Below are 13,190 nucleotides of genomic sequence, written 5' to 3'. Positions count from 1 at the left end.
ATAACTAGAAATAGTTCACTGTGTTAAAATGTGGAACTGGGCGCAACTTTACTTAAACATAAAACACACAAACGCAAGGTTCACGAGCACAGTCACAAACTCAAGCACATCCACATGCTTTGAATATTATAGGACAATCTTCAAGCATACATACATGGTGATAGCTTTATTAAACACACTGGCAAAATCACATTCAGTAAAGTGTCACTGGTTTAAATTAGTGAATAATTATCCAAGAGTAATGTGCCTAAAATACATCATCATGACACGGTACTGGACAAGCATGGAGGGATTAAATGAAGTGGTATCTAGGTTTTAGTCGAACCATTTAAGATAAATCGTGTACTAAGTATTGACCACAGAAAATGAAGTCTAGAAAAAACTGAAGGTATTAGTGATTTATTCTTGTGGTGAAACAAAGTGCTCTTGTATCTGTAAACGTTAATATTCATGTGGCAGTGTTGGGGCTACGGCTTGTTAGATTGCCATCTCCATTTTAATAGGATATTTTCTTCTGGTTACATGATGTGTGCGCTCAGGAATCTAGTCCCTCTCTCCCTCACACACAACAGGCGCAAGCACACAAAGACAAAAACCTGCATCTCAGACAGCAACTAACCAACACCTTTAAAATACATTAAAAAAAATATCAGCATCATTGCTCAAGCAAAACTCGAGAACTTGTAGTTTTCCAGAAAAGCAGACAATTCAGTAAGATGTCCAAGAGGCTACAGATGATATTGAAATGAAAAAAGAGGGGGCTGGCCTAGGGGGGCAATTGACACTGCTCTCCTTTAAAATCCCTAACAAGATATTTTTAACACTATATGACTCCCCTCTGAATACTACTAGGCTAAGAGCTTTCTCACAAATGGAAAAGCTGTCGTAGTATGCTAATCAGGAGAGAGAGAAAAAAAAAAAAATTCTGAGCTATTCTGTTATTCTGTCATGCTGAGCACAAGATTGGGGAATATCGAGCCTAGGAGAGCTATAAGAGGTGACTACTGAGTACTTATCCAATCTGAGGTGGTTTGGTGTCCTAAGTGGGGACATGGTGAGCATGGAGCAGTAACCTCAATACAGTAGAAATTCTCCTACAAACGCCTTTTGCCACTTTTGTGCACAGCTATTAATTCAGGTAGTACAAAAAGCTGTGTCAAACCTACTGGATCTGATGAAATTGAGTGATTTTGAATGCTGAAAAGCAGAAAATCAAAAAGACCAAAGCACACACACAGAGCTCTATTATTGAGGAACTTAAGGCTGAGGTCGTTTTTTTTTTGAGCAGCACAGCACCCCATAATTTGCCAGATGCAGCAATTATTGGTATCTATGGCAACGCCATATGGGTCGTTCCCCCCCCCTGGTGCTCCGTTTCTAGGAGCCCTGAGGAGATGGCACCATTTAGTGCATGTGAAAGAGGAAGGCTGAATGCAGGAGAAGTGTGTGTGGGTGTGTGTGTACTTACTCTAACTCTCTGTGCTGGGTGATCTGTGTTAGTCGAGTCCAGGGATTATAAGCAGAATCGATGCTGTACAGACGCATATGCATGGCTAATACATGGAATAACTGATCTGAAACAGAACAAAAGGGCACGCATCAATGTCATGAACACAAAGCAAAAGAAACTTTCACTCAGAACAGTTCACAAAGCAGCTTCGCTCTCGCACACACGAATGCATTAAAAAAAATGTATTAAATAAAAACAACTCCAAGTGCAAATTAAATAAAACAGCTCCCATTTGTTCTGTTTAATAACAGTGTTGCTCTTAGTACTTTCTCACTCTGCATGTATTTTGGGTCAAATACAGGTCTGGCTGTCAAATCACAAATTTAAGTGAAGAAAAAAAAAAAAAAAAAAGAAAAGAAAAAAAAAAAAAAAAAAAAAGTGCCCCACAAATATTTAGGGTTTATATCTGTATGTTGTACTAATGAAGCATTAAAATCCCAGGAGACATTTATCTGAACATGATGCTTAGAGCAAAGATTATAGACAATAAACCCCCCACCCCCCCCACACACACACACAAAAAAAAAAACCTCAACACCACACAAACAGCAGATATTCCAGTGTGTTCTGCTTCTACATTCTGAATATGGAAAGCTCAGTCACCCGAGACACATGAAATTCACACATTCCTGTACAACAAACGACATGGCACTGAGACTGGCCCTTGGGTTATCAAAACAAGAGCCATAAACGGTCTATAAAACATCCTTCAAATCATCAACGCCACACTTTTAATCCCTTAAAGGAAGATTCTTCATAAGAAATAACTACTTCCTTAAAAATTCCTTATACACTGGTCCTGAAAAATTCATCATTTGGTTTCCTACTAGATTATCATTTCTGAAGCTGCAACAACTGAGAAATGTGCACTCCAAAAATCCACGCTTTTCTATATACCGAAAAATGCTTTTCATTAAGCAGACACACAAATATCTATTTACTTCATCACTACTGTGTCTGATAACGAAAGAAAATTGACATTCAGCCAACAATGCCATTTTTACCATCACATTTGTGCTTTCCATTTGCATTCAGACTCATTTAAAATACACAGGGGAACCTTGTGCTTTTGTAACATGCGATCTGGCTCGATGAGGTGCGTCCGTGTCCCCATTTCTGAGGTCATGATGCCAAGTAGTGCATTACCAGCACCCAAAACTAAAACAACCTGTTATTTCTAGAGAGACTACTGTGGAGCGATACTGCCATCTACAGGCATCAATGTGGAGGAGAAACAAACCGAATACACAGTACCTCTTCATAACGTTTGTTTTAGGTAGATGAGGACAGTAAATGAATCACGAAACAACTGATTACATCATCAGGGACTCTGCTAATAGCAAAGCAACTAAAAGAATCAATACAGAGCAGTGATGAGGGGAAATTTATTTTTGTCTCAAAATTGCATAGACCTTCAACCAGTGACACATGCACAGTGACGCATCTCCTAATCACTTTCCATACCACTATCAGATACACAATCATCTTGCTGCATCTCATTCGTTAAATCGCTCAGTCATCCTGCAGCCCGTAGAACGCTGACAGCAAGGAATTGAGATCTCACCATTTCTCTTTCCCCGATATCGATCTGGCTCATTTTCTCACCTGAGCTTATAAAAAGGACCACCCTCCCCACACTTCTGCATTCCTTGGTTAAGCCATACATCAAACACATATCTGTGAGTATATGGCATAGCGTTATGTGTATTTGTTTGCATGAAGGTGACCATAGACATGAAAAACAAAGCTGCAATTGTCACAGAAGTTTAGAACTCTGAGGGGGTTTTTTCTATCTTTGCAGTAGCTTGCACTAATGTTCCTGGCCTGGTACTTCTGGGTGAATAACTTCTGAAGTTACTGTATTATTATTGGCATCGGTCATTAGCAATCTAAATACATATAAAAAAAACTAAACAAAACCCTGGCAAAATAATGGTGAAATATTGTATTATGCCTTTCCATTTCCTATCTTTAAGCTTTGGTCTGGCAGATTAAATTGAAATGTGAAATTTCTTTGATTAACTGACACACAACAGGTATGCAATTTTTTTTCTTCCATTTTTGGTATGAAACTGAATTACATCATACCACTGAGGCAGTACATATATTATAGTAAATATAAAAGACGGGGGCTATGCTTTACAAAAAATCTTGTATTAATCCCCCACTTATTAGAGCCACTATTGTAAATACTTTAGACTGATGTTCACTTCACAAGGTCCACCATGATCAGATTATCCATGTTTTACTAATATGTCAATCACAAAATTAAAAATAAATAAATAAATAAGAGCATAATAAGTTCAAGTGGCATTGCTCAAAGATATTAAATAACTGTATTTCCCAACACTGCCTACTAAAGATCAACATTTAGGTTCTTACGACAACTAAAATGAAATATATGAACTGCTTTGACACCAGGGAGCACACATTACAAAATGGAATACTCAACAAAATAACACAAGTTCCATCACTTCCATAACTTCCTATCTATTCAGACTTGTTTTCTCTCTTTCCCCTCCCTAAATCCATTTCCTCTCCTTTTATCTAGCAGCTGTCTTCCAAGCCCACTGCATCTCTCTCTCTCTCCCTTTTTCCTCCTGTGATTGCCACGGAGTAAATTTGGCCAGGGCTGTGCCCGTGTTCTTAATGTAGCTCGGCAAACGGTGGTGGTGGAGTGTGAAATCACTTTTCATGAGAGCTCAGGGACATAACCAGCACACACACACACACACCGAGAGAGAGAGAGAGAGAGAGAGAGAGAGAGAGAGAGAGAGAGAGACAGACAGACAGACAGACAGACAGACAGACAGACAGACAGACAGACAGACAGACAGACAGACAGACACACACACACACAGACAGACACACAGACAGACAGACACACACACAGACAGACAGACACACACACAGACACACACACAGACACACACACAGACACACACACAGACACACACACAGACACACACACAGACACACACACAGACACACACACATTGGGTGTTTATTTATTGGGTGGTGTGTCAGACATGACAAATACATATGACAGATATTACATTCATACAGGATTTCTAATGCACCCGTTGGCTATAATGGATCTGCTATTAACATAGCCTATTTTCCTTCCTTACCCAAGTATCTCAGCTCTTTAACAGTTGAACAACATACAAGAACATGTAAATAGGTTTAAATCATTATTTCAACATTTTTTGGTTGGTTAATTTATTTATCAATTTCTTGGGCTATATTTAGATAACCAGAAATAGTGGCCTGAATCTGATATTCTTCAAATGCTACACAGATTTATTATTTGGACTGGCCATGTAAAAACACATTTTAATTTTGATCAGGGCCACTTTTAGATACATCAACAAAAGTACCAGGACACTTGACTTTTCCAGTCATATGGTTCTTCCCAAAACTGTAATACGTTTGGAGGCACACAATTCTACAGATTGTCTTTGTGCACAGTAGAATTATATTTTCTCTTCACTTGAACTAGGAGACCCAAACCTGTTCCAGCATGACAAACTGAGCTCCATTGAGATATGGGTTATATGGTTTGGAGTGGAAGCTCTTAAGTGGCCTGCTATAGAGCTCTAAACTCAACCCTATTGAACACCTTTGGATGAATTGGAACGCCGACTGCACCCCAGACCTCTTTACCCTACTTCACTACCTGACTTTATTAATGCCCTTGTGGTGACATGAGCACAAATCTCCACAACTACACTCCAAAATTGAGTGGAAGATTTTCTCAGAAGAGTGGAGGTTACAAGCACTGCAAATTGGGATGAAATGTGGAATAGGACGTATGAACCACACACATACGGAATTTTATAGTCAGGTATCCACAAGCCTGTCCATATAGTGTATGCCAAACTGAAATGCGATACATAACTTCTATCTGAACATGCAGATTGGACTTAATTTTTCATTATTTCATGTTACCAATAAGAAAAGATAGAGGAAACAGTAAACAGGGAATTCGGTGATGGAGTGGAGGGGTAACAGACCTCAAACATTTGGGGTGATGTTGCTGAACCAGCAAAGATAGAAAACACAGAGCCAAGGTGTAATGTCTATTGTGTATGGATGTCTTGAGCTGGGTGCTTTTTTTTCCCCTCTGTGTGCGCCCGTGCGTGTACACTCACTGAGACAGGACCGTTTGGCTGCAGCACTTGCCCCCCCACTGCACAGGTTCCCACCACGATGAACCAACTCCAACTCCAGATTTGTTCTGACAGAGAATGAGCAAAAAAAAAAAGGTAGAGAGAGAGAGAGAGCGCGAGAGAGAATATTAAAAGTAAACAAATGTGTAAAATGCTGGTCAAAGCAGGAATGTGTTGTGGCATTTTTTTTTATTTATGTGGCATGAATGTTAGTTACTTGATAATTTGTCATTTATTTCAATGTTATAAACAGGTTTAGATCAGTTAAATAAACCATTAAGAAAAACGAAACTCCTTAACAATTAGTAATTAACAGCATAGCAGAGCTAAACATGGTAGCAAAGCAACCTTCCCTAAATATAAGAGAGGGAGAGAGAAAAAGAGAGTGGGAGAGGGGGATGGTAGAAGTAAAAGAAAGAAGCAATTTTCCCACTGATAATGCAGACGTGCAACTTCACCTGGCTGCCACTGATAACGAGGTGAGCGTGAGACGGTGGAATTTTCCACTGCACTGTTCAGCCAATGAGTAAAAAGAGGACACAAAACTGGAGACCAGAACAGAAGGAGGGAGGGAGCTTTTGGGGGAAGGAGGTCTTGAGCACACTGGCTATCACTGGGGGAAAATAAAATTCTGCCTACAGCATGTAAAATTCTTAAACGAACATGCTGAAAAATAGGCATTTGTAGCTTCTGCAGTCACATGTATTAAATTTTACAGAGAAAGTTAAGCGCCAAGGGAGTGGACATGAATGTACTCGAACATCAGTCATGAGCAGTTTATATTAGAATAAATTTAAGCCAAACCATGTGCCCAGGTCAGCTAACTTAAGCTAGTGAGCCATAGATAGAACCTCCATTTAATCCTCAATTGCAGAGTTCTGTGCATTGACTGGAAAACTGATTCAGTTGTTCATAGCTTTAAATAAAAGCACCAGGCAGCTGAATAAATGTTGGTGTTAATCTTGAAATGTCCATATATGGGCTTTGATGCTCACCTGGCCACTGAGTACATGAAGAGAAAGTCATTATCAGGTGAACCAGGATTCTTGCCATAGTCCATGTACTTCTTCTGTGTGGCATTCTTTATGTCTTTAATTACAGACTCCATCTCTTTAGTCAGGTTGGACTCCGTCTAAAAATTTAAATAATTTTCAAAATCACTATTTTTCAGAAAGAAACAAAAACACACACAATCCTGACAGTAGGAGAGGACTTTAGTGAAATATTAATAACAAAGTTCAAATGCACCTCAAAAAAATAAACTGCACAAAACACAAGATGAGTTGTTAAATCGGTGAACTTGTGAACAGTTGCATGACTGTCAGGCTCCACACACTCACAAATCTGTTACTCCTTCCAGCCTGGGAGAGCGATGAGGATGGAAGTGTTCACACGTATAGATGGAGACACGGGAACGATACAGACAGTCTAATGAGAGCTATTGGGAGAAGTTTCTGCCTTACACTGGTGCTTACGGGAAAGATGGTCAACTGGTCCTGCAGCTCCTCCACCTCTTTCACTAGTGTGGCCAAGTTCTTGTTGCTCGGTGTGTGCCAGGTGCCCACCTCTGTACCCCGCCCTGGCTTGCAGGGCAAGACGCTGTTAGCAAACTGGCGACAAAGCGGGCATGTGAACTCGCCTTTATCCACAGAGAAACCCTGCAAAACCTGGTCATTCTGACCGAGACATAAGGAAGAAATGAAAAGACAGAAACCCTGTACAGTCAACAGCATATGTTTTTCAGTGTTTACTTAATATTAATCTAATATCCACAGTTGTTTAAAAACGTAGCATCCATACGTTTGTAAATGTTTTGTAATCTTTAATGAATACAGATCAAAATATTTAAATATGCCCCGATGGCCCTCTGTAGGCCCATACAACACACATAAATCATTTTCTCTTTCCTCACGTCGGTTTTCACCCTGTCTGCTCACATTAGAGCTTATTAAAGCAGAGAGTGATGTGGCATTGTGCCCATTATCATAAACGTCACAAGAGTGAGTGATGGAGCGAGCACTTCTGAAATATCAATTTGAGAAAAGTCATATTGATGGATGACCTACTAATGACATGTCAGATCTTTGAGAAAGACTCATCTTCATGCTTTCCCTCTCAGCAAACTGAGAAGGTAAATAGGGGTTTGGAATAAACTCTTACAGTGCAGGCTACTGGGCTTTAACCTTATAGGTAGTCCACAACTTACTATGGAGATGTGTTCCAATGAAAATATAGTAAGTGGAGATTAGGCCTAGCCTACCCAGGAGTCTTAAAAAATGTGATCAGTATGGGGTAGTATACTGTAATTTGTTTATAATTGAATAATTTAGCAAAACAGAGCAATTTACAAACTTTACAGTATACACGCATGTGGCACTGCGTGTTTGGACGAGCGCCACCTGCTGGACACGCTCTGCTTCAGTGTCTGGCGATGCCGATAAAAAGGAGAGAGACAAAATCGAACATTTGAAACGGCAAACACACAGAAAACATTCTGTGCTTTAACACAGAAAACTGAACTCTGTTGACCGCTGGCGAGAGTAAGACATTTCGCACACATACCAATGTATTGCATGGAAATTTAAATGGCACGCGAAAATTAAAATATACAAAATAAAATATATTTTATTTGTATTGTTATAGTCAACGGAAGTTAAAGAAATTCAGTCAAACCATCGTAACTCGGGGGAAATACCTGTAGTCATGGTTTCTTTTCAAACACGATGTCCTAACTGAAAACTGCTTCATGTTGTTCTGTTTTATAAAAAGGTGTACGATTAAATATATTGGTAGAAATACTCTTGGTCAACACTCGGTTCACCAACACTCCTGCAACAGTCCATTGAAACACCCAAAAAAGTTCTAACCCTAACCCAGTTTTAGGAAATTATGAATCAATGCCTAGAACATTGGTGACGGTGCCTGTTGCCAGTTCTCCTGCAAATTATGTACTAAGAGAAAGTGTTAATATTGACGACCATGTGCGACCACACTTCCAGGTTAACTTCTTTTCTACTCCAGTGTACTGCACTATAATAAACCACACACAAAATTTCTCTTATAGGTTCCTACTGGTGTCTGTGCAGCAGATACCCTAGACAATGCTCATGCACATGCACATTTTTTAAATCTTACCCGTAAAGACTCCATGTAGGACTTGTGGCAGTCTATATGCAGTGTGTGACCACAGGTTTGTACAGAAACACCGCCATCCCAGCCAATAGAAACTGACTGCAAACAGGAACTCTGGTGAAAGAGTAACAGTCTTATTATCCAGTATATAAGAACAATAGATTATACAGCAGTAAGACACTCATGCTGAAAACACTACTCACAGATACCCTGTCTGTTCCTTGAAAAATCATAAGATAAATTAAAATCACACTACCACAAAGCAAAATAATTATACAAATAAAAACCAAACAAAAAAACAAAAGATACACACACACACAACACAACCAAAAGAATACACATTTTTATTAACAGTTTAACCAGATTTTTGTTCTCAAAATGTTGGCAAATGTTCTTTATGAATTCTTTGTTCTCCCAGTGAATTCTAGGAAAGCAACAGAATGGTTGCACAAACTGATTTCAGTATTAGAAAACTAGCTTCTGGGCTTTATCTCATAAAAAAAGCCATAATAATATAAAGTATACTACGTTCAGTAGTTAAATGTGGTTCCTTAAACTCTCCGAACACTTAACTAGTTTGGGTAGAGTAATGTCCAGTTTAAGTTGAATCATAAATAGGATGAAGAATAAATGCAAACAGTACAGAGATGTGGCGAGGCCACAAAAGGTGTTTAAAGGCAACGTTTTCCCCCCAGAGTGTAAGACATGCATAGTTTTGCTTCTTTCGACAACAGGATTATACTAAATATCTTAATGTAATCTAAAGATTTAAAAATAAACTTAAATGAATGAAATTCTGTGTTGCGTAATTTCTACTGGACCAAAGTAACTATTTCTACAATTGAATTGAAATAAACATGGTTCAATCATTTTGAACAGACCAACTGACCATAAATTCAGTGCAATATGAGTTCCTACACTTATTCTGTGGATGGCAATGTTAATCTTTCACATCCCACATAAAGGAATGAGAGTGATGAACTCTGCAGGTGAGCTCCTGTAACAAGTGATAAGCACTTTTGCTTTGGAAAAGTGCATTCAACTGTATTAATAAATTAAGGGCTTGCAATGAAAATCATTGCAAACCTTCATCTAAAAAAAAAAAAAAAAAAAAAAAAAGCTGGGGTCTGAGTGCAGGGTCAGCCATGATACAGCGCCTCTGGAGCATAGAGGGTCTTGCGCAAGGGCCCAAGAGTGGCAGCTTGCCAATACCAGGCTTGGACCCCTGATCTTCTGATCAGTAACCCAGCACCTTAACCAAGGAGCTACCACTCTCCCTAAATGTATGCAATATCTAAGTTTGAATATATTCTTATATAATTTATCTGAGTTTACAGACCTGTGATAAAAACAAAACCTGCATCAGAAAGAGAGCAAAAATTCTGGATTGCATGTCAAGCAACCACATTCATAAACGAGTGAACTACAAACCAATTTATTTTGACCTACATGACCTACAATGATTAAACGAGTATATAAAAATTGAGAGTGTCCTGTGACAGATTTAGGAACAACGTATCAGATTCATACCTCTTTAAAGTACCGTTGCATAAGTGCTAGTCTCACATCATTAACCGCTCCGCACGTGTCTTCAGGGAAGATCCGCTCGTCATCGCTCGTAGGAAGCTGCTTTGCCTGCTCGCTGCAGCAACGATGCCCCAACACTGAAAACATACACGCACGCTCTTCATGAATGACAATGCTATACTAATTAATTCTGACAGTTCCATTTATGGAACACATCATATCATATCATTTGCATAATGTAATGAAGTACCATGTCAATGTCAAAACTCTGACAGCCATCACCTCATTTGAACAGCAGCAGCACTTTTACAGCCGTATGCTTTTCTCGTTTATATCACGCTGTAAATGACTGAACGAGGTAACAGGTCGCACATAAATGATGCTGCTAATGATCTCCCTTTAAAATGTCCATTATCCACCAGTGTGCATGTTTTTTTTTCTGCTCGGACACATGAAGTCTTGCCAAGTTAATAGCAGAGGACATTGCTTTGACCTTCATGCCGTGGATTTCACACCCACACACACACACCCAATACCGTACGTCATGGTGTTGCGGTAATTACTAATAAAACAAGCTATTTGTTTTCATGACACTGAATGAGAGATTCTTGTGTCCACATCAGCATGGCAAAACCTACTCTACAGAAGCTCCAGTCTGTTTGAGGATCAACACGTATGATGAATGGAGCAATTAAAATGGTGTCGCCTAAGTGGTGTCATTAAAAGGAGTGGTGCAATGCACCCAGGCTCAGGTGCTGCGAATAAACAGGGCTGTTTAAATAGACACTATAACAGCAGTGTGCAGAGAAAGATTAGAGACAGACTATAAAACCCTTCACCTTTTGATGGAAACCTGTAATTCTACAGATTAAGTTTAATACAACAGCTGGTATTTGAAGGTATCCAGTGAGTGTATGGGGAGTTTGTTCACCTGAGGAAGCCTGTAGCAGCACCACCAGTCCTGTAGGTCTGTCTTCAGTAGAGGGGCCACTCTGGCCACATATTACGCACTCATAGAGGATCTCAGAATCAAGAGGCTCGGCTGAGCTCACATCCATCGCAGCTTCTACTTCAGGACATTCTACAAACAAGCAAACAAAAGGGACCTGGTTTACTAGTTTATTCAGCAACAGTAAAGCAATTGATTAAATATATATATATATTTAAAAAAAATTATGATCTACTCAGGGGTTACAGATATAAACAAAGATAATTTATTTGCCTTAGATTCTAAAATCCAACAGTGAATAAAATGGAATCAGGCAGCTATGTGGCACTGCTCAAATGATGTGTGAAATACAGCCCAGCCACCAGTGCCCAGAAAGGATTTGGATGAACTCCAGCAATCAGAAATTTACACTGCTGTTCATTTCTAATCAACTGTGAATTTACTAGGAGCAAACAAGCAGCAATAATCGGGGCAAGACAGAGGATAGGGACTAAAATAGAATAATTGAACATGAGCTACAAGAAAGGTAGACTGGTAATAGTTAATTAGCTAAATTATGAAGATGGCATTGCTTTCATGCAGTTACATTTAGCAGATTGTGGAGGTTTGGCCTACCATGTGTAAACAAAAGAACATTAGGCGAAATGTAGTGTAAAGAAGCACAGTTATCTGGACAGTATTTGAAGCTGCGTAATAGACTTTCGTTTGAGACGGTCAACTGTAAGGGCATTTGATATAATTAACAAATTCTGTGTTTTCCTCAATAAAGTGTACAATGCAGAACCATGTGCAGACTATTAAAACACTTGATATACTCATACAATCCATACACATTATTATACTACTTTGGGCAGTAGACAGGCTAATAACTGAAGAGCTGCTTATATCTTATAATCTTTGTTTCAGCACCATTCCTTCCTTCCTTACAAACAATATTTGGCCAGAAGTATATGGGCAAACTGTTAGAATCCCAGTTGTCCATAAAATCTTTGTATGCTTTATAGCATTAAGATTTGCCTTAACTGGAACCAATTAGTCCAAACCTATTCCAGCACTACAATCCCCGGTGGGTTGCCAAGGCTGCGGCATCATGTCTCCTCACCCAAAATCAGTGTCTGATCTCACTAATGCTCTTACAGCAGAATGAGCACAAATACCTAAAGCCACAGGGCAAATCCCAGCTGAGAACTTCCACACAAGGGCTCATTATAATTGCAAAAAGGGAAATAAATCTGAAATAGAGTCAGGTGTAGTGGTCAGGTGTCCTCAAACTTTAGCCCATATGTTGTATCCTATTACACACAGTAAAATAACATTGATGTATAAACCCTGGTTTTTGTTATCCAAGTACAGAAAGACATTAAAATGTTTCAAGCAAATACTAATACATTTTCAACAAATCACTATAAAATTTAGAGTGAGCATTTATTATAATGCCTAATGGGGAAAGAGGTATTCCAGCTTTCCAGAACAGAGCACTGTAGTCTTTCAGTGATTACTATTCAGCGTGCTCATGTATCCTACACTGCATCCTATGCATCTAGTACTTTCCATGCTTTCAATGACCTCCATCTCTGAAGATTAATTACTTTTTCAAAATGTTACTGTTTTTTCAATTCAATTATAACATAGGGCAACAAATGCCAGTGTGTTTCGATTGATTTATTGCTTTAGGGGGCAAGACAGCTGGGGGAAAAAAAATGTTTTGTTGGAAGTCAATGTGACAATGTGGGCCTGAGGCGATCTCACAAAAAGCCATTTCTGCAAGTGTACAAGTGCGTGTACAAGTGCGCACACAAACACACACACACACCCCTATCAAAAGAGAAAATGTAATTCAACAAACATTAAAAAAAAATATTTTTTATTCAAGCTTTGATAAACACTGTACCCAATCACT

General features: G+C 39.1%; 1 protein-coding gene across 5 annotated transcripts in view; it reads right to left on the bottom strand.

Moving 5' to 3' along the window:
- Positions 1 to 13,190, bottom strand: part of ubr3 (ubiquitin protein ligase E3 component n-recognin 3) — a 42,008-nt gene that overhangs the window by 9,373 nt on the left and 19,445 nt on the right. For 3 of the 5 annotated variants that reach the window (XM_083536666.1, XM_083536669.1, XM_083536667.1), the window contains 7 exons: positions 11,273 to 11,422; positions 10,345 to 10,478; positions 8,818 to 8,928; positions 7,146 to 7,358; positions 6,678 to 6,814; positions 5,665 to 5,750; positions 1,469 to 1,574 (listed from right to left, as the gene is read on the bottom strand). In XM_083536666.1, coding sequence (XP_083392792.1) covers positions 1,469 to 1,574; positions 5,665 to 5,750; positions 6,678 to 6,814; positions 7,146 to 7,358; positions 8,818 to 8,928; positions 10,345 to 10,478; positions 11,273 to 11,422 — 937 coding nt within the window. The remainder of the gene's footprint in view (positions 1 to 1,468; positions 1,575 to 5,664; positions 5,751 to 6,677; positions 6,815 to 7,145; positions 7,359 to 8,817; positions 8,929 to 10,344; positions 10,479 to 11,272; positions 11,423 to 13,190) is intronic. The other 2 variants (XM_083536668.1, XM_083536670.1) reach the window with 1 other exon arrangement.

This window comes from Silurus aristotelis, assembly GCF_946808225.1.
Source record: "Silurus aristotelis genome assembly, chromosome: 3".
In the NCBI taxonomy this organism is placed as follows: Eukaryota; Metazoa; Chordata; class Actinopteri; order Siluriformes; family Siluridae; genus Silurus; species Silurus aristotelis.
This window is presented reverse-complemented; position numbering and strand designations above follow the sequence as displayed.